The 21,140-nt window shown below is 60.7% G+C and overlaps 1 protein-coding gene across 3 annotated transcripts in view; it reads right to left on the bottom strand.

The window, feature by feature from the left end:
• Window positions 1-21,140, bottom strand: part of ZFPM1 (zinc finger protein, FOG family member 1) — a 90,409-nt gene that overhangs the window by 23,192 nt on the left and 46,077 nt on the right. The window contains exon 5 of one of the 3 annotated variants that reach the window (XM_032613094.1): window positions 8,528-8,661. The exons of the other annotated variants lie outside the window; for them this stretch is intronic. Coding sequence (XP_032468985.1) covers window positions 8,528-8,661 — 134 coding nt within the window. The remainder of the gene's footprint in view (window positions 1-8,527; window positions 8,662-21,140) is intronic. 3 annotated transcript variants of the gene reach the window in all.

The raw sequence follows: 21,140 nt of genomic DNA, 5'->3' as shown, positions 1-21,140 counted from the left end.
CATCCATCTATGATCTACCTATCTATCCATCCACCCATCTATCCTCCATCTACCTGTCGACACATCCATCTATGATCTACCTATCTATCTATCCATCCACCCATCTATCCTCCATCTACCTGTCGACACATCCATCTATGATCTACCTATCTATCCATCCACCCATCTATCCTCCATCTACCTGTCGACACATCCATCTATGATCTACCTATCTATCCATCCACCCATCAATCCTCCATCTACCTGTCGACACATCCATCTATGATCTACCTATCTATCCATCCACCCATCTATCCTCCATCTACCTGTCGACACATCCATCTATGATCTACCTATCTATCCATCCACCCATCTATCCTCCATCTACCTGTCGACACATCCATCTATGATCTACCTATCTATCCATCCACCCATCTATCCTCCATCCTACCTGTCGACACATCCATCTATGATCTACCTATCTATCCATCCACCCATCTATCCTCCATTACCTGTCGACACATCCATCTATGATCTACCTATCTACCATCCACTCATCTATCCTCCATCTACCTGTCGACACATCCATCTATGATCTACCTATCTTATCCATCCACCCATCTATCCTCCATCTACCTGTCGACACATCCATCTATGATCTACCTATCTATCCATCCACCCATCTATCCTCCATCTACCTGTCGACACATCCATCTATGATCTACCTATCTATCCATCCACCCATCTATCCTCCATCTACCTGTCGACACATCCATCTATGATCTACCTATCTATCCATCCACCCATCTATCCTCCATCTACCTGTCGACACATCCATCTATGATCTACCTATCTATCCATCCACCCATCTATCCTCCATCTACCTGTCGACACATCCATCTATGATCTACCTATCTATCCATCCACCCATCTATCCTCCATCTACCTGTCGACACATCCATCTATGATCTACCTATCTATCCATCCACCCATCTATCCTCCATCTACCCGTCGACACATCCATCTATGATCTACCTATCTATCCATCCACCCATCTATCCTCCATCTACCTGTCGACACATCCATCTATGATCTACCTATCTATCCATCCACCCATCTATCCTCCATCTACCTGTCGACACATCCATCTATGATCTACCTATCTATCCATCCACCCATCTATCCTCCATCTACCTGTCGACACATCCATCTATGATCTACCTATCTATCCATCCACCCATCTATCCTCCATCTACCTGTCGACACATCCATCTATGATCTACCTATCTATCCATCCACCCATCTATCCTCCATCTACCTGTCGACACATCCATCTATGATCTACCTATCTATCTATCCATCCACCCATCTATCCTCCATCTACCTGTCGACACATCCATCTATGATCTACCTATCTATCCATCCACCCATCTATCCTCCATCTACCTGTCGACACATCCATCTATGATCTACCTATCTATCCATCCACCCATCTATCCTCCATCTACCTGTCGACACATCCATCTATGATCTACCTATCTATCTATCCATCCACCCATCTATCCTCCATCTACCTGTCGACACATCCATCTATGATCTACCTATCTATCCATCCACCCATCTATCCTCCATCTACCTGTCGACACATCCATCTATGATCTACCTATCTATCTATCCATCCACCCATCCATCCTCCATCTACCTGTCGACACATCCATCTATGATCTACCTATCTATCCATCCACCCATCTATCCTCCATCTACCTGTCGACACATCCATCTATGATCTACCTATCTATCCATCCACCCATCTATCCTCCATCTACCCGTCGACACATCCATCTATGATCTACCTATCTATCCATCCACCCATCTATCCTCCATCTACCCGTCGACACATCCATCTATGATCTACCTATCTATCCATCCACCCATCTATCCTCCATCTACCTGTCGACACATCCATCTATGATCTACCTATCTATCCATCCACCCATCTATCCTCCATCTACCTGTCGACACATCCATCTATGATCTACCTATCTATCCATCCACCCATCTATCCTCCATCTACCTGTCGACACATCCATCTATGATCTACCTATCTATCCATCCACCCATCTATCCTCCATCTACCTGTCGACACATCCATCTATGATCTACCTATCTATCCATCCACCCATCTATCCTCCATCTACCTGTCGACACATCCATCTATGATCTACCTATCTATCTATCCATCCACCCATCTATCCTCCATCTACCTGTCGACACATCCATCTATGATCTACCTATCTATCTATCCATCCACCCATCTATCCTCCATCTACCTGTCGACACATCCATCTATGATCTACCTATCTATCTATCCATCCACCCATCTATCCTCCATCTACCTGTCGACACATCCATCTATGATCTACCTATCTATCTATCCATCCACCCATCTATCCTCCATCTACCTGTCGACACATCCATCTATGATCTACCTATCTATCTATCCATCCACCCATCTATCCTCCATCTACCTGTCGACACATCCATCTATGATCTACCTATCTATCTATCCATCCACCCATCTATCCTCCATCTACCTGTCGACACATCCATCTATGATCTACCTATCTATCTATCCATCCACCCATCTATCCTCCATCTACCTGTCGACACATCCATCTATGATCTACCTATCTATCTATCCTCCATCTACCCGTCCATCCACCATTCTTTATCCATGCACATATCCACTCACCCACCTGTCCACCCACCATCCAGCCATCCATCCACCTTCTGACCGTCCATCTAGCATTCAAGCTTCCATCTACCATCTACCTGTCCGTCCATCCATCCACCCAACTATCCACCTGCTACTCGGCCATCTATCATCCACCCGTCCACCCACCATCCACCTGTCCATCTGTCACCCATGTATCCACTATCTACCTGTCCATCTGTCATCCATTTATCCATCCACACATCCATTCACCCACCCATCCATCCACCAACCACCCATCCATCCTCCTCCTACTGGTCCACCTACCATCCACCCATCAATCCACCATCCACCTGTCCATCCTCCATCTACCATCCACATGGCAATCCACTATCCATTTACCCATCCACATATCCACTCACCCATCCATCCACATCCACCCACCCATCCAGCATCCATCCGTTTATCCATCCACACATTCACTCACCCACCCACCCACCCACCCATCCACCCACCTCTGCCCATCGTTCTGCCTTCCACCCATCAGTCCACCGTCTGCCTGTCCATCCATCCATCCTCCCATTCATCCACTCACCCACCCATCCATCCACCTTCTACCCATCCTTTTATCATTCCCCCCGCCATCCACCCATGTATCCACCTTCTACCTGTCCATCCACCATTCACTACCTGCTACTCGTCCATCTACCATTGACCCACCCATCCACATCTATGTGTCCAACCATACTTCCACCCACCTCCCATCCATCCACCATCTACTCGTCCATCCACCATTCATTTATCCATCCACGTATCCACCTGCCCACCCATCCATCCACCCACCTGCTACGCGTTCATCTATCATCCACCCATCCATCCACCATCAACGTATCCACCATTTATCCATCCGTCCATGCACCATCTACCTGTCCATCCACCATCCACCAACCATTTTTCCATCCAATATCTACTCACTCCTCCAACCACCATCTACCCGTCATCCACCACACCCTTCCAACCACCATCTACCCGTCATCCACCATCCATTATCCATTCAATATCCACTCAACTGATCCTCCACAACCATCCACCTGTCCATCTACTATCCACCGTCCATCCACTATCCCCTGCAATCCACCTTCCACCCATCCATCTACCATCCATCCATCCACCATCTACCTGTCCATCCATCCACCCATCCTTCCACCTTCTAATTATCCATCCACCATCCACCCTCCACACGTCCATCCATCATCTTCCTGTCCATCTATTTTCTCCCCATCCATCTACCATCCACCATCCTTCTTCTACCCAACCATCCACCATCCCTCCTCCATCAACCATCCACCTGTCCATCCACCATCCAGCCATCCAGGCACCTTCTGCCCATCCATGTAGCATTCAGCCTTCCATTCACCATCTACCTGTGCAAGCATCCATCTACCCATCTATCCACCACCCACCTACCCACCCACTGGCTACTCGTCCATCTACTGTCCATCATCCATCCGCCATTTATCTGTCCATCCACCATCTATTTATCCATTCAATATCCACTCAACTGCCCCTCCATAACCATCCACCCATCCATCCACCCATCCCTCTACCATCCATTGTCCATCCACCTTCTCCCAGTCCATCCACCGTCCATCTACCTTCTCCCTGTCTATCTGCCATCCATTTATCCATCCACACCTCCACTCACCCACCCATGCAGCCACCTTCTCCCCTGTCCATCCACCCGGCCATCCAACTTCTACTTGTCCACCCACTATCCCCCGCAATCTACCATCCACCCATCCATCCATCCACCATTCACCCATCCTTCCACCTTCTAATTGTCCATCCACCATCCACACTTCCATCAACCATCCACCCAACCATCCACCTTCTACTCATCCGTCCATCTACCTGTCCCCACCGACCCATCCAACATCTACCTGTACATATATCCATCCATCTTCTATCCATCTATCCACCATCTACCTGTCCATCTATCCATCCACCCATCTATCCTCCACCTACATGTCCATCTACCATTCACCCATCCATCCATCTTCCACCAGTCCATCCACCTTCTACCCATCTGTCTACCATCTTCCTGTCCACACATCCATCTACCCGTCCATCCACCATTCACCCATCCACCCACCGTCCATCCGTCCATCAACCATGACTCATGTATCCACCATCTTCCCATCCATCCACCATCCATTTAACCATCCACACATCCACTAACCAACCTATCCATCCACCACCACTCATCCATTCACCTCCATTTACCCATCCACGCATCCATGCACCCACCATCCATCCACCATCCATACATCCACACATCCACCATCCATCCACCACTCACCAATCCATGCACCATCCACCCACCTTTACCTATCCATCTACCATCTACCGTCACCCATCCGTCTTCCATCTACCTGTCCATCCATCCATCCCTCCACCATCTACCCCTCCACATACAATCCATTTATCCACCTACACACCCACCCACCACCCATCCATCCATCCTGAACATTTCCTCTGCATCTGAGTACAAGTTTTAGAACTGCTGCACCTCCAGGCCCTGGGTTTCTGGGGTGGAACCACAGCTGGATCCTGGGGGACCTTGAGGTCCCACAGCAAGTTGGTGTCAGAACCAATTCTCGACTCCTGGCAGGCTCTGCGTGCTGTGTCCTTTCTGGGGTACCACCCCCGACGCCCAGTGTGTGCAGGGACCGTGAGGGGAGACTCCTTGCCTCCCCTCTGGCCTGCAAGCAGCCTGGGCCTGAGGAGACCCGTGGGAAAGGGTTGCCACACCCCAGCGTCGCCCCTCTCCCACTTCCCTCTCCAAACAGTGAAGACAAACTGCCTGGCGGGTGACAGGACGATCAGGGGCGGGAGGTACACGGTGGGGGGCGGGGGGAGAGAACCGGGGCCCATCAGCTGAGCTCGATAAGGGGCCTGCTGAAATGTTAGCGAAAATATTTAGACAATAAATGAAGTATCGGAAAGGCACGCATATCTTTAAGAAATCAATCATCTTGTACGTGTGTCTGGACACTCGGCGCCAAGGCAGAGATAGCGCCTGCTGGGGAGATAAGGGTTAATCAAGGATTTAATTCTGCAGGAGATAAAGCTGCAGGGAAGAACAGGCAGCTCCTTCCTCCCTGGGCCCCTCTGCAGAGCCTCAGAGGCCCGCTTCTCCGGCGCACTCCCTGGATTATCTCTCCGCTTGGAGAGGGTTTCCAACCTCACGCCAAGTCTCCCCAGGCTGACCTGCGCCCTGGGCCCAAGGAGGACAAAACCCCCGGAGAGGAGGCTGCAGGCGGGAGGACAAAACCCCCGGAGAGGAGGCTGCAGGCGGGAGGGGAGGGCCTGGGGGTGGGGGTGCGGTGGGGATCCCAGGGCTGGTGCGGGCATCTCCAGCCCCCCATCCCCGTCCTGCAGGGGTCTCTGTGGTTAGGAAAATAGTGATTTCCCCTCTGCTGTTTGGTCCTGGTGACTTTGGCAAGTTACCTAACCTCCTGGAGCCTCAGTTTCCTCATCTGGGAAATGGGAACAGCAGTACCCGCCTCATGGGGGGGTGGAGAAAACGAGGGGCCGAGTATAAGGATGGGCGCACAGCAGTGCGTCTGGAACACGCACTTGGAACTGTCCATCTTGGAAGGGGTTGACTGTCCCCAAGGAGGGAGCAGAGGAGAGAGGTGCAGGCCCTGCTCGGGACACACTGAGCTCCCCAGTCCTCAGCCATCCCGGCTTTGTCCCATCACTGCTTACGGCTGTTCTCTGAGAGTCCAGACACGAGAGTCACGGAGCTCCTCTTAACTCCCCCCAACGGCCTACCCTCTCTCTTAAGAGTCAACTGCTGCTTGTACACCTCCAGTGACGGGGAGCTCACTGCCTATAGGGACCGCTGTAAATACCACAGCCTTGGTCACACAATGGAGCCAAAATGTGGCTCCCTCCAAGGAGCTGAAATCCACACTGGAGCTCCCACTGCTTTCTCCCTGCTTGGGGCCACGGGGCAAGAGGGTCATCCCTCCTGCAGGGCTGCTGGCCATGCTGCCTGCCACGCCACGCCCTGTGGTAAGCACCACGTGCGGATGACTGCGTTTAACCCACCCGGCTGCCCTGGGAGGCCACCACGTCACAGAGGAACTGCTGCTCTGCCCACCCTCTCCTCTGCGGGGAGGTTGCAGGGTCTGCAGGACCTTGCAGGTCTCAAGGACCCTTCAGGGCTCCCCTGTGTCCCCTCGCTGAGGTCCCAAAGGCTGAGGAGACAGAAGTTCAGAGAGGTGGAGGCACACGGCCAAACAGCCACAGGGTAGGAGACCCCAGGACCTGGACCCTGTGCCATGGGGACGGCCTGGCCTTGAAAGTGGGGGCCCTCGGTCCTGGGCCGCCTCCCACCCCCTGGCTGAGTGGCCTGGGTGAGCACCGCCCCTCTGAACCTGGCCACTCAGCTGGGAGAGGCAGCGTGGGCAGCCCAGGGGCCTCAGCTGAGACGTCTCCAATCTCCCGAGGCCCGGGCCCCAGCTCTGAGGTTCTGAGGCCGCGTGACCCACGGCTCAGGGTGCACTGCACACGGGAGGGGGTGCGGGCTGTGAGCAGCAGTCCGAGAGTTGCAGCTGGGGATCCTGCCCACGGCTCTCTACCAGCCCCGCTGCAGGCCAAGTTCCTGGGGCCCTGGTTTCCTTGGCAGAGAGACAGGGGCTCTGCCAGGTTGGAGATGGTCAGAGCTGTTAAGGCAGCATTTGGCCTCCAGGCGCAGGGCTGGGGGGAAGCCCCCCCCCGCCCCCACAGCCCCGCCACTGCCACTGAAGGCCCATCAGAGGCCCACGAGGCCCAGCATCACAGGGCACCTGCCAGCAGTGTGTACCCTGGATCCAGCCACACCTGAATGCCACGTTAGGAATCAGAAGGGCCCAGGCCATGGCTGTGACTGCACATTTGGGGCACCTGAGCCTGGGCTTGAGGGGACCAACCCGGGTGCTGCCCGGCCTCCCAGGCAAGCGTCACCATGGCTAGGAGGTGCTTCCCGAACTCTCATCCAGCACAGGCCCCTCCTGGTTCCCACCACACCGTACGTGCCCATTCCACTGCCCCACACTTGCTTCCCATACGTCAACGCCCTTTCTCAACCGAAACGTATTTTAAAATGAGCATTTGTACCCTTTGCGAGAGGACGCCACACCGACTTGCCAACAACTGAGAGCAGCTCAGCAGCAACCCTGAGACAAACGACAGCCCAGTGGTCGTCAGCACGCGCTAGAGACGCTCAGGCGGCGCCCTCTCCCTGCCGTCTGGGGGCCCACAGGCACGGAAACGCAACGAATGACCACCTCGCTTACGAGGGGTGGCCCCACCCGTGAAGCCCAGTGCCGGGGGGCAGTCCCTGCCTGCTTCCCCGGCCACAGGCCACAGGCCAGGTCCAGTCCCACCACTTGGTTCCTTATTGCTCCCTTCCCTTGAAAGCCCTTCTCTTTCTCTGCCTCGCCAACGTCTACTCGTTCATTAAGTGCCTGCTGAAAGAACGCCTCCTCCAGGCAGCCCTCCCTGTGTCACCCCGAGGTCCCAGAGGCCCCGCATCACCTCCTCCAGGCAGCCCCTCCCTGTGTCACCCCGAGGTCCCAGAGGCCCCGCATCACCTCCTCCAGGCAGCCCTCCCTGTGTTCCCGGGCAGTTAACTCCTCCACGGCTGCATCTCCTGACGTGTTTCACGTGGAGTGGCAGTTGCTTCTGCACGGACTCTAGCCCGGGCCTGGCTCAGGGGGCTGAAGGGGCCTGTGCCCTGGGCCAGACACTGTCCTGGCCGCTGCGGCTGGGGTCAGGGCTCCTTACCGGTTCCGCCTGCCCAGGGGACGAGGTTCTGGTCTGGATGCTCCCGCGGAATGGGCCCCAGGACAGGCCCTCGGCGAGGCTGCACCGAGCCCGCACGCACCTCTGTCCGTCCTGTAGCAGCAGCTTCAGCTCGTCTGCGGGGAGAGATGTCAGAGGCGTGAGGAGGTCCAGGTCCCAGGTCCAGTCCGTCCTGTGGCACCTGCCCCCCCAGGAGCAGTTGGGGGGGCTGAGGGCAGAAGCGGGAGGGCGGCCCTGGCCCAGGCTACGGGGATGGCGGCTGGTGCCGGGTCCTGGGGGCCAGGCCAGCCCCTGCAGTGAGACCTGTTCTGGGGGCCGGCAGGCCGCAGAGACAGGACAGCAGGGGCGCCTGCAGCTGCACTGAGCAGGTGGGCGCACCGCTCGGCGGGACCTTGGCGGCTGCGTTGGGACGCGTGTGCCTCGCACAGCCTAGGACGCACACACGGAGCCGGGTCACCCCTACTGCCTCACGTGAGGGCAGGCACAGAGTGGAGGACGATGACGCCGACGAGACCGCCTCCCGTCCCCTCCACACGGTCCTCCCAGCCCCTTCCCATCAGCTTGAGCCCCAGAATCCGCAGAGCACGCCTGTGTGGGCAGCCGTGAAATGCTGGGACCCCGCACCTCCCAATCCTCTTAGCACCTCAGCACAGGGCCCAGCAGGGGGAGCCAGGCCTGGAGCCAAGTGTTCCTCCCCTCCCCCGCCCACTGCCGGCCGAGGCCCTCGGCACAGCCGGACTGCGCTTGGGCAGCACCAGCATCACTCCCCGCGGGACCCCCGCCTGCCCCCTGGAAAGGTCTGGACCCAACTCCTGCCGAGGCCCTTGGTCGGCGGCTGCCTGTCCGAGCGGCCTGCCACCCGGCTGAGGGCCTAAGGCTCGCGGGCCGCGGCCACCCGTGCTGTGATCAGGGCCAAGCTCCCGGACTCTGCCAGCTTGCGTGGCCCGGGCTGTGGCTCCTGTGTCAGCTAGGGGAGTGGCATCTGTGCCCGGCCCCCGGCAGGATTCAGTTCCGTTGACATGGACAGACCGGCCTCTGCCAGGAGCCCCGCCACAGTCCTTCTCACGGGGAGGGAGCTTGGGGTCGCACAGGGTCTGCAGGTGCGCTCCCAGGTTCAGCCCGGCCTCAGCGCACGACCCACGTGAGCTGTGGGGTGGGCTGGACGGTGGCCCGCAACCTGGGAATGTTCCCTTGTTTGGACAAAAGGTCTTTGCAGATGTGATTGAGATCGGATCTCAAGGTGAGACCATCGGATTATCCGGTAGGCCCTACAGCCAATGACAAATGTCCTCGTAAGAGACACACAGAAAAAAAGAGACACAGGAACAAGTCCACTTGAAGACGGGGCGGGGACTGGTGGGATACAGCTGGGGGGACACTGCATCTGGAGCCTCTGCGCGAATGCGGCCCTGCCCACGCCTTGATTCGGGACTTCTGGCTCCGGAGCTGTGAGAGAGTAGACTTCTGATGTTTCGAGGCACCAAGGTGGTGTGAATTTGCCCGGGCCGCCCTGGGAGACACACACCTGGCACGTTACCTGCCGTCTCGAGCCTTAGTGTCCTCAAAGCCGAGGGGATGACGGTGGCCATGCCCTCCCAGGGCAGTCTCTCCCCAGGCCACGCGCCCTCTGCCCAGGAAAGCGGGGCCGCCTTGTGCCTTGGGTGCCACCTGGGCTGCCTGGGCCCACAGAGGCCTCACGTGGCCTGGCCTGGGCCCCGAGCAAGCGCTGCTGCATTGGCCCCGCTTCCTGGATCCCCGATCGGGCGGGCTGTGGCCTTAATGGGCCCGATTATCAGATAACTGCCGGCCTAATGGCACAGATAACGTGTAAATACACCAGGAGGCCCGGCTACAATGTTCTAACTGGGTCCTTGTCTTCCCCAGGGCAGATAAGATGGCAGGGGACCAGGACGTGGCCAGGAGGCGGCGCCCTTTATCGGCCCCGCGGCGAGGGGGACAGAGGCCGGCCATGTCGCTCTGCATCCCGCCCACAAGGGGCCGTGTCCTCTACCTGTGCACCCAGGATGCCAGGGTCCCAGCCAGGACTCTGCCCATGGCGCCCCCCCCTCCCCTGGGCCTGCAGGGTGCCAACCGGCACGCGGTCACCTGTTCCTGCCCGAATGGCCCTATGATGTCGGTCCTCTCCTGGTCCCCGCCCCCCACCCCCCCGCAATACAGATGAGGAAACTGAGGCCCCGAGAGGCCACATAGCTGGCAGTGGGATGCCAGGATCTGAGCTCGGGCCGCTGCTGTCCTGGGTATATTTGGGTCTCTGGTACCCCGCCCAGCTGGCCCCAGGGCGTGGGCGTGTGGGGAGAGGCTGTCTAAAGGTAGGTTTGCTGGGCACTCACTTATCCATCCAAGTGGTCTGGCCAGCCATCCGACGGGTCCACGCTCTCCTGAGGCTGGCTGGGGAGCCCACCGTGGGCTGAGCTGGGTACCACCTGCCCCCTCCCATCCGCCCCCTCAGGACGGTGGGGTCAAGGCGGAATCACCCCGCTTCCCAACACCACGGCCGGTGCCCGTCCAGACAGCCAGACCTGCGCTAAGCCGCATGGGGTCGGCCCACACCCTTTCTGGACTTCAGTTCTGCTGCTGGGCCACAGACGAGCCAGGGGTAGTGACCACGACTCCCTCTGTTGCTGTCACATATTTTCCTTTCAGTGTCCAGGGCCTGTTCCTGGCTTGTCAGGCTTGGGCCCCCCAGTACGAGACAGTGCCGTCCATCTGAGGCCGGCGCCCACCTTCCTGGGGGGCAGAGGAGTGGGGAATTCAGTCCAGTCTTCCCCAGTGCGGGCCAAGTCCCACACAGACTCAGGGACACGGTGGGGCCGGAGGTGGCTGGCCCAGCTCACTCCGCGGGCGAGCGGGGGTGGGGTGCAGCCCCAGGCCCCCAGTCTACCCCTGGCTCGCTGCACCTGTGGGGTCCTGAGGCCCCTCTCTCAGAGCCCTGGCCCTAGCTCATCCCCAGTACTGGTAGCCCCCCAGAGGAAGGGGCAGAGCCAGTGAGCCCCCACACCCACCCACGCTGCACCACAAACTGCCGTGGCCCCTAATCGCGCCCCAGGGCTGGCAGCCCCAGCTCCCAGATAACGGCGTGGCTGGTGCTTCCCGTGGCAGCCACTCCATCTCCTGGGTATCACGCACCACCAGAGGGAGGACGGCTCCTGATAAAGGCGGCCGTTCTGCACGACGGGGCAGAACCCACCACTCAGGGCTTGCTGGGGGATGGTCGAGGCCTGGGAAAGGCAGGGAGGCCAGGGATCTGAGCGATGTGGGCTGAGGATCGGGCAGTGGTCGCCATTGGAAGCCCCCTCCCTGGTCCAGGGGAGGCCGTCCCTGAGAGGCTGGGCATTAGAGAGGGTACCTCATGTGGGTGGATGCAGGGCCATAGCAGATGCCTGGCTCCATGATGAGAACATGGCTGGATCTCAGCCCCAGCTCATTCACTGCCCTTGTGCAATGCACAACCTGTGCAACTGTCTATGGTGGCCCTGGTGACGTTCAACATCCATCCACTCAGATAAACTATTTCCAGCTCCCAGTTCCTGCCCAACCCCTTGCACAGACAAGCAGGTGTCAAAGCCCAGTTAGCACCTATCAGAGACCCTCTCCCAACAAGAAATAAAACTGTATCCCAAAGAACGGGGGTCAGGAGAGGCAAGATCACCTACTCCTCGCAGACTGGGTACCTGGTGGGGGCTCAGTTCAAAGTTGAGAATGAATGAAAGTATGAATGAGTGAGGAAGGGGCTGGGGGCAGGAGATGCTGAGCTGGGGATGGGAGCTGGCTGGGAGAGTGACAGACAGGAAGACAGAGCTATTCTTAAACAGCCTCTGAAAGAGCTGGAGGACCTAGACAGTGGTGGCCGTGGAAGTGGTCAGCTCCCAACCACACTGACAGGAAACTTGGGGCCCAGGGAGGCCCAGGAGTGCTCAAGCCACACTGCGAGCCTGGGCCGGAGGTGGGGCCAGAACCCAGTCTTTGGACTCACAAAACCCGACGTGGGTACCTGGGGCAGAGCTGAGGGAGGCATGGCCTCTGCCCTCAGGGCTCCCAGGAAACATGGGCGGCGGCAGCTCCAATGGTGGGCCAGTCAGGGTGGACTTCCAGGTGGAGATGTCCTCTGCCCTGGCAGCCTCCTGTGACCCATGTCTCTGTTTCCTCCTCCCAGCTCCAGAGCGGGGCACAGAGAACTCCAGCTCCGGTGAGGTCGTGGCCGAATCCTCCCTGACCTCTGTACCATGGCCTCCGTCTCCACAGCTGGACAGCAGGGGTGATGCCATTTGCCCTGGGAACTCCCAGTCCTAACACAATTCCTGGCTTCTGTTTATCGAGCCTTAGTCAAGCGCTTGGCGTAATTCACAGGGATTCCTCCCAGCCATGCCGCAGTTATTCCCCCCCAGCATACAGAGGGAGAGACTGAGGCTCAGAGAGGTTAAGCCACTGGCCCAAGGTACACAGCTGGCCGGAAGGATTTGAACCAGAGCCCCAGCATGCTCTTGGCCAGGGCCTTGACACCCTTTTCTGGGTCTTCCTAGTCATAGGCAGGAGGCGACAGAGAAGAGGGCGGGGAGAGGCTGCTGCAGGGGAGGCGACGGGCGGCAGGCGAGCCCCCACTCTCCCGTTGCAGGGCTGACTCTCCCTGCTCTGCCCTCACGTTTCCCCATCCGCAGCCTGGTCTCCTCTGGAGGAGGGGCACGCCCTGCGCTGCCCGGGTGGACCTCCCCACGGGGGTCGGGCCATCACTACCGGCACAGAGTCAGGACAAAGCCTAAGTTATTCTGTCATACAACCCCACACACGTCGTTTCCAGAGCAAATACGCCGCGCTGGGGTTCAATTTCACCCCCAAGCATCTGTGAGGATCCAGATGAGAAAATTCAGCCTTTGCATATTTCTGCGATTTAAACACCTGTTTAGGTCTTAAAACCCTTCGATGGTGTCCCGAGGGGCCAGGGGAAGGAGGCAGGACTGGGCATCGCCGCCCCAGGCCAGGCTTAGGACCCCATCCTGGGAGCCCAGCAGATGGGGTGGCGGCTGGGAGAAATGGGGTCTGCAGTCAACAAGCGGGCTGAGTCCTGCCTCTGCCCGGCTCTCGCTGAGCCTCGGTTCACCTGCTGGGCTGGCGGCTGCGACGAGAGTCGACACAGCCTGTCGGTCGGCGCGGCCGGCCCCGCGTTTCCTCTCCCCCGGCGCCCGGGTGTCCCGAGGCCTACGGCCCCGCCAGGGCTGCACGGAGCTGCCCTCAGACTTGGCTCTGCCCCACGCCCTGGAGCCCTTGGCGCCCTCCTTCAATAACACCCAGAGAGCTCGAGACCTGCTCCAGGCTGCGCAGCAAGGGCTGCAGTCACCCCACCAGACCTGAGCTCCTTTCTGACAGAGGATCTGGGGCTCCAACCCGGACCCACCTGGCTCCGGGGCCCACCAAGCCCAGCCCCGCTAGGCCCCAGGTTCACCGAGCCACGGCCCCGCAGGCGGGCTGGCAGCGCTGACCGGGTAGCCCTGCAGTTTGCGGGAGTGGTGGTGAGCTCAGGGAGGCCTCCTGCGCCCTGCCGGCTGGCCCCTCCTTCCAGGGGCCAGGCTCTGTGCTAATGGCCACTGGCCTCCAGGGTACAAAGGCCAGCGCCTGGCAGCCCCCGCCCTGGACAGTGGGCTCTGGGATCCGCGTGTGGGCGCCCACCCTGGGGTCACTGCCAGCACCCACTTATCTAATCGGCCCCATCATCCCGCCCGGCCCCACCCTGCGGCTCCCTGGGGCCAGCTGGCCCTGGCTTTGTCGGGAGTGGCCCTATCTCAGGATCACGCTGTTTGCCTTTGATAAAAGTCACAAAAAAGGGAGAGAAAAAGGAGAGAGGGAGAGAAAACGCCAGCGGTGAGCAGGCCCCGCCCCGGCAGGGTTCTAGAAGTCTCAAGGGCCTGGGCCCAGAGCAGGGCGGGTTGGGAGGCTGTGGGCCCCAAGGGGTTCCACCAACGTGGAACCAGGCCCAGAGAGCAAGCACCTCACTCAAGGTCACGCAGCGGACCAGGCAGCGGGGTCAGGGGGGTCTGCGGGGCGGGGCGAGCCGCCTCGCTGTCCCCTTAGCCTGCTCACGTTCACTCATATGCTGGCTCAGCCCCTCCCACTGCAGATGCAGCTCACCGGGCCCCCCATGGTCCGGAACTGAGGGTGGGGGGACCTGCCCACGGTCACCGGCTCTCAAGCCCAGCCGTCTTCCTGCCCCCAACTTGACCGTCCTGACTGGGTGGCAACTGAGGCCCTAGGAAGACAGAGAGATAAGGGGACAGGGGGTGGAGGTGACGTCTGTCCTGCAGCTCTCAGCAACAGGGCTGTCCCTGCCCTTCTGGGACCGAGATGCCTGGCGGGGGGAGGGAGCTCCTAGTAACCCAGCTGCCAGGCGATGAGGCCTGACCCCCGGCAGCCCCGAGGCTCCAGGACCGGGGTCGGTACCAGGGCGTGTCCCTTTCTGCCCGTGGCTTCCTCTCGTGTGAAGTGGGGGATGAGAGCGCCCACCTCCTAGGTCGTTGCAAGGTCACGTGACACAACAGGTGCAGGGCCGAAGGGCAGGGCCCGGCAGGGTGGGTGCTCGGTGACCACGGGAAGTTGGCAGGGGGCCGGCTGGGCTGAGCTGCAGTCCCTGCACAACCCTGGCCAGGCTCTCAGCCCCTCTGGGCCTGGGGGGGACCCATCCCCAAAACAGACGACACCAGTGGCTGCTCTCAGCGCTGATGGGGCTTCCTGCAGCCCAGGTGCGGTGCCGCGTGACACAGCTGCAGCCACCGGCAGCCGTCTGCCTGGGTGTCCCGGCCCCGGTACGCTGTGGGGGTTGCTGCCCATGGCGGGGCATAGCCCTAATCTCGTGGATACACCGAACAGGGCTCCCGGGCAGGCACAGAAGACCACCTCCTGGGCGGTACGAGAGGCGAGAGCCCGACCATGTGGGGCGGGCGCCACCAAGGCTGCGGGGGCCCGTCTGGGCACTCAAGGCCCAGGGCTGCTCTCCCTCCCTTCTGCTCTGTGGTCATGGAGCCTCTGGGCTGGGAGGGGAGGGTTCGGCTGCATGGATGTGAGGCCCTGCTCGCGTGTGACCCTCCGGTGATCCGGCGGGAGGGGGCAAATGGGGCCTGGAGAGAAACGGCCAGTGGACAGCAAATTCCCATCAGCTCCTCGGAACACCCCCACTTCTGGGCTCCACCCTGTTGGCCCGTTTCTGATTCCTGTTTACAGATGGGGCAACAAGGCCCCGAGGAGGGGGGAGACCTGGGCCCTGGGGCATGCGGAGGGCTGTGGGACTGTGCATGGTGGGCAGCCAGCTGCTCCACAGGCGGCCCGCACATCTGCCGGAGCTGCGCAGCTTCTCCCATCTGGGCTGGTTTCCCAGGCCCAGGCCCTGGCGAGACTCCCACCCTGGCTGCTGACAGGCTTCTTTCCACGCTGTGCCGCCTTTCGGGGCAGGAAGAAGGCTGACAGGCCCATGCAGCCTGGGGCTCCAGGACCAGGAGACCCACGGCCATGGGGCACTGGCCCGTCCCCTGGATCAGGCCACACCTGAATGCCGCATCAGGAAACAAAAAGGGGCGGAGCTCGATCCTAACCCTGGGTGTCACCAGTGACCACGGCGGCGCCTTTGGAAAGACTCCCGGCTCTCATCTGTGACTCATGGGGACAAAGTGTCAAGGGAACATGGTTAAAAAAGCTTGGGGTAAAAATGGGTGTGGTCCGTTTCTTCTGCTCTCTTCCAGTTGAGAAAAGCAGTTGGAGAGATCAAGGGACTGTCTGAGGTCACATGGCCAGCACGTAGCACAGGAGAGCGAAGCCCAGATCCCTCTGACCCCAAAGCCACGACCCCAGTGCAGGCGGTGTGCCCTCACTCACAGCAAACCTGGCACATCAAGGGGCCGGACGCTCCGGACCCCAAGCACAATCCTGTCCCCATTTCACAGGTGGCAGCAACGGAGCTGAGCGGGGCAGAAAACACTCCCGACGCCAGCCCTGCACACAGGCCCGGCCCCGGGACCCCGACCGCACGGCAGACAGCACAGCCTAGATGGAAGGAACAAGCTGACGTGCACCCTCCAGGGAAGACGGGCCGAGGGAGCCGCGGGCGCACGTGAGCGCTGGCTCAGGAGCAAAGCCACTTGAGCTGTTAATCCTCCAAGCGCTCTCGGGGCTGGGTGAGGGTCTCCACCAGCCTGGGCATCCCCACAGAGCCCCTCGGAGGGCCCGGACCCTGGCAGGAGGGACCGGAATTGGGAGAGGAAGCTGGAGGGGCCGGGGAGCTATGAGTTGAGGGCACACATGAAAATGGGGGCTGGCTGTCACAGGTTAAATACCAGATGTCACGTATGGCCTGGGATCTCTGGCCTCGTTGGCGGAAGCGGACACCATGGCCGAGCCAGGCTCTGGTTCCTACAGGGCCACGACCTGCTGGAGCCCAGCGCCGGCTGCTGCCCTCGGACGGTGAACACCTCTCCCTAAGACGCCGCCCCAGCCCGCGCCCGTCCTGCGGCCAAGCTCCCCGCATCACTGTTGTGCTGTTTATGTTACTGAGGGCCCGGCTCTGGAGCTGTGACCGTGACCAAGATGGATGGACGCCCATTTCCCTGATGGGGAACGTTAGAGGAGAGGACGTTCCTGGGAGCTGCCCCCAGAGGCCCCTGGATGTCCCTGGTCCTGCCGCCGCCCGGGGAAGTCTCACGCCTCTCTGCTGGCCCTGGTGCCCTCCGCCGGCACCCAGCCCCCTGAGTTCCAGGCCGGGCAGGCTGTGCAGAGCCTGAGCCTGCCCGGACGGGGTGGCCTTCTCATTCCAGGCCAGAGGTTTTCAAAGGGCTTCAAGCCCAGAACGTCCTTCCTAAGAAGCTGCCCACAGACCCTGCACCCACAGTGGCCGGTGGCAGGGGCTGGACTGGAGACGGTTCCAGAGCTCAGACCCGAGAGAGCCTCTCAAGGCCCTCCCTCGGGGTGGGACACACCTGCCCCCCACACCTGCTGCCTGTCAGCCTCCCCTCTCCTGCCAGGCTCTGCCCGGTGGCTGCGTCACACGGGGCAGCCCGAGCGTGGGGTGGAGCCGGCAGGCAGGCGAGGTTCCTGGAGCCGACGGCAGAGGGGGCTGGCAGGGCGGCACTGTGGCCGGTCCAACGTGGGCCAATGGGCGCTAGGCACGGTGCCTGTCACAGGGCCCGGGCTGGGGAGGGCCCTCCGGGGGCACGCCCTGGCTGGACCTGTGTTCCCGAGTCCCCTCACGCGTGCACTGGGGGCGCCGCCATCGGCTGCCGGCCCCTCCCCACCTCTGCCGGCTTGCGGTGCCCTGGGCTGCTACCACGCCCAGCACCGTGGAGGCCACGTGTGTATTTTACTGACTCCCAGTCTCTCCGCTAGAATGTCAGTCCCTTGGGCCAGGGTCGCTGTCAGCTGGCTGTGTCCTAAAAGCACCTGGGCCCAGTGGACCCCCGTGAGCACCTGAGTCTGGAGGACAGCGGCCAGACGCGGAACTGGGGCTGGACGCCCAGGCCCTGCTGACGAGCCACAGGCCTGGGAGAAGGGGCATCTGGTCCTGCTGGGCTGGGCAGGGGGCGGGCGGGGGCGGTCCTCCTCCTGTCTGCTCTCACCTCCCCTGACCCTGGGACGCACAGAGGCCCAGAGCCTCACCTCGGGCTCCAGCTTCCCATCTGCAAAGAGGCGGCATGGGGGGTGGGCAAGGAGGAGGACACGCTGCCCCCTGGGCCTGGAGTCCACCGTGGATCGGCCCCACCAGCCAGCTGGGTAACGGCCGGGCAGGGCGGGTGGCCCCCAGGTTCTGGAGCCCTTGCCCTGCCCACCCCCCCTCCGCCCCCGCCAGCTGGTGCTGTGAACTTCTCCTCCTATCACTGGGACATCGCTGGGGATTATTGATTTTTTGACACAGAACAACAGCCTGTCTTTATCGGGCTGAACCCTGGCCCCAGCTAATGGCGAAGCTGGGACCGCCTGGGGATAGCCAACAGCGCAGCATGGGGCCCAGCCCCACACCGGGTTTCTGACGGCCCCTTCACCATCCCCACCCGGGTCAGAGCCTTGCCCCCCGTCCCACGGAGCCTGAGCACCGCGGCTCCCCGGGCGCCTCAAAATGGGAGGCCTTGAGGTCTCTCCAGCCTTCTCAAAAAGCATAAAAAACAAAAGGCACCCTGGGTCTCTGGGCCTTAGCCTTCCCGCCTGTGAAGTGGGTGGAGGGCCCCCGCAGCCCCTGGTCCTTTGGGTCCTGGGAGACCCTGCGGACTGAGAACAGGGATGGGCGGGGGCCCCTGGCTCTCCCCAGCCCAGCCTGGTCCTGGAGGGTGGGCTGGAAGCAGGACCGGTGAGATAAGGTAAAGAAAACACCTCCTGTGCAAGTAGCTTATCAGGCTCCTATCAGCCTGGGCCTCCCGGCCCCTGCCCTGTTTTTCCAGGAGCCAACGCCACCGCCACCAGGGCCCTTCCTTCCGGTCAGCCTCCAGCTCACCGCCTCCCCGCTGCTCCCTGTGTCCCCGGGCCCCACCCTCCTGCCCCTCGCAGCGCTGTCTCTCTGCTGCACGTGGGCAGAGGGGTGGGCATGACGGCAAGCGAGGGTCTGGGTGGAGGCCGGGTGGTCAAGCGGGTAAAGGGAGGGTGCCCCGCCCTGCCGCTGCCAGGACCTCGGTGCTGCCCCCAGCCTCGGGCCAGTCCCGTCCTACCCCCGCCCAAGGGGCAGCAGCGGGCACTGCGGTTGGCCAACACCATCGAGCATGTCCTGACACTGCACCACCCCGCAGGACCGGCCCTTTAGGGAATAAGAAGCTCCTTCCAGAGAACGCGACGGGCCCTGAACTCCTGCGGGTCCTGTATGAGCACCCTGGCTGCTCCGCCCACAAAGGAGGCTGAGCCCGGGGAGGGCTATGTCTTGCCCAAGGTGCCACGGCTCAAACTGGCACACTGGGCCACAGGGCCCCTGAGGATGACCAGCACGAGGGAACTGCTAAAGCCCCTCTCGTAAGCCGTGCGCGCTCACTGCAGCGTGTGGGACCAGCAGACACCTGCTCTCAGGGCACTGATGACTCAGTCCTCAAATCACCACATGCCCTAAGGGGCGGTTATTCCCCGCCTTCACAGACGAGGAGACCGAGGGTCAGAGGGGACCTGGCCACACAGTGCGAGGGGGTGACCGAGTTCAAGCCCAGGCTCCCGACCCCTGTCCAGTGCTCTGTCCTTCTTCCTGCCCCTTCAGGGGGAGATAAGGAGGAATAATGCTTGGGCAGGGGCCCGGGAACAGGAGGCTTGGAGGACAGACCGGGCCCAGGCTGGTCCCCACCCCAGACACAGCTCCCTCCTGCCCAGGAACACCCAGCGCTCCCCCGCTGGGCCCTCGATCGAGCAGTGTGCCGCCACCGCCACAGCCGAGCTCCACCAGGGTCTCAGCCTCGGGACCCGGTGCCGTCACCCGCCAAGGTCACTGCTCCTGCCCTCTGAGACCCAGCAAGGTCCTGGGCCTTCAGGGGCCGGGGCGGCAGAATTTTGGCTGAACTAGCCAGGGCCCAGGAACCAGGGAAGGTGGTGGGCGGCGGTGGGGCTGCACCAACGTCAGCCCCAGATCTGGGTGTCCGTGGGAAGACGCACGCACGGGCAAAGCAGCACGGGTACCTGCATGCAATTTGCTTCTTTTAGAATCATTTCTCCCCTTTCTTGGAGAAATTCTGCCGACCAGAGCAGAAATAAAAAAATAAATGGCTTGCTATCTCCCACACGGCCGTGATGTCTATCCCCACCACCCCACGCCTGTCCGCGCTGAGATGATTTTTCGGGGGTAAATTCCTAGAAGCTGAACTGCTGAGTCAAAGCAGGGGCATCTCAGCACCCTGAGGGGCTCGGGCAGCTCCAGCCTGAGCACCTGGACGTGTGTGAGCGCTCGCGGGGCTGGGGGTGGACGGCCTGGTGCCTGCTGCACCCAGCAGCTCCCAGCCCCACAGAGACCACGGGTGGACCGGGGACAGCCGGGTGGATGCCAGGGCCTTCTGCCCGAGGCACGGGGTCTGGGGCGTACTGTAGGGGGATGGGGCCAAGGAGGGGTGGCCACAGAGGCTCTGCCTGCAGGGGGAGGGGGTGGCCAAGGAGGCAGGACCCCTCCCCCCCAACACACAATAAGCCCCCGATAGCATCGCTCATTTCAGGCCCCGCTCGGCCCTTTCGGGCAGGATATGACCAGCCCTCAAGCCGATGGCAGCCCCTTTGTCCCATCTCCAGGGACCGATCTTATCGTAATGGAAACATGCGGTGAGGAAATAAGAAGTTACGCACAGAGACAGAGGCCTAATAACAAATAAATAAATAAATGAGGAGCCCAGCGCCACGTGGGGTGGGGGCTCAGGGGACAGCATCAGATCAGGGGCCGGGCCGGGCGGCTCCCGTCCTGGGTCTGGGAGACCCTCTCAGCTCGCCCAGCCTCGGTCTCCTCACCTGTCAGGTGGGCCCGGCAGAGCCGCCCGCGCCCTGAGCTTCGGGGAGATCCCGTGACAGACAGAGCCCAGAACCCCGGCGGTGGGCCCCGGACCCCGATACGCCCCAGCTGGGGCTGTGGGACCCCGCGCGTGCTTGGAGGGGGCCGCCG

The sequence above is a fragment of the Phocoena sinus genome, chromosome 19 (assembly GCF_008692025.1).
Source record: "Phocoena sinus isolate mPhoSin1 chromosome 19, mPhoSin1.pri, whole genome shotgun sequence".
Taxonomy (NCBI): Eukaryota; Metazoa; Chordata; class Mammalia; order Artiodactyla; family Phocoenidae; genus Phocoena; species Phocoena sinus.
Note: the sequence above shows the minus strand (reverse complement) of the source record. Positions and strands in the feature narration are given on the sequence as shown.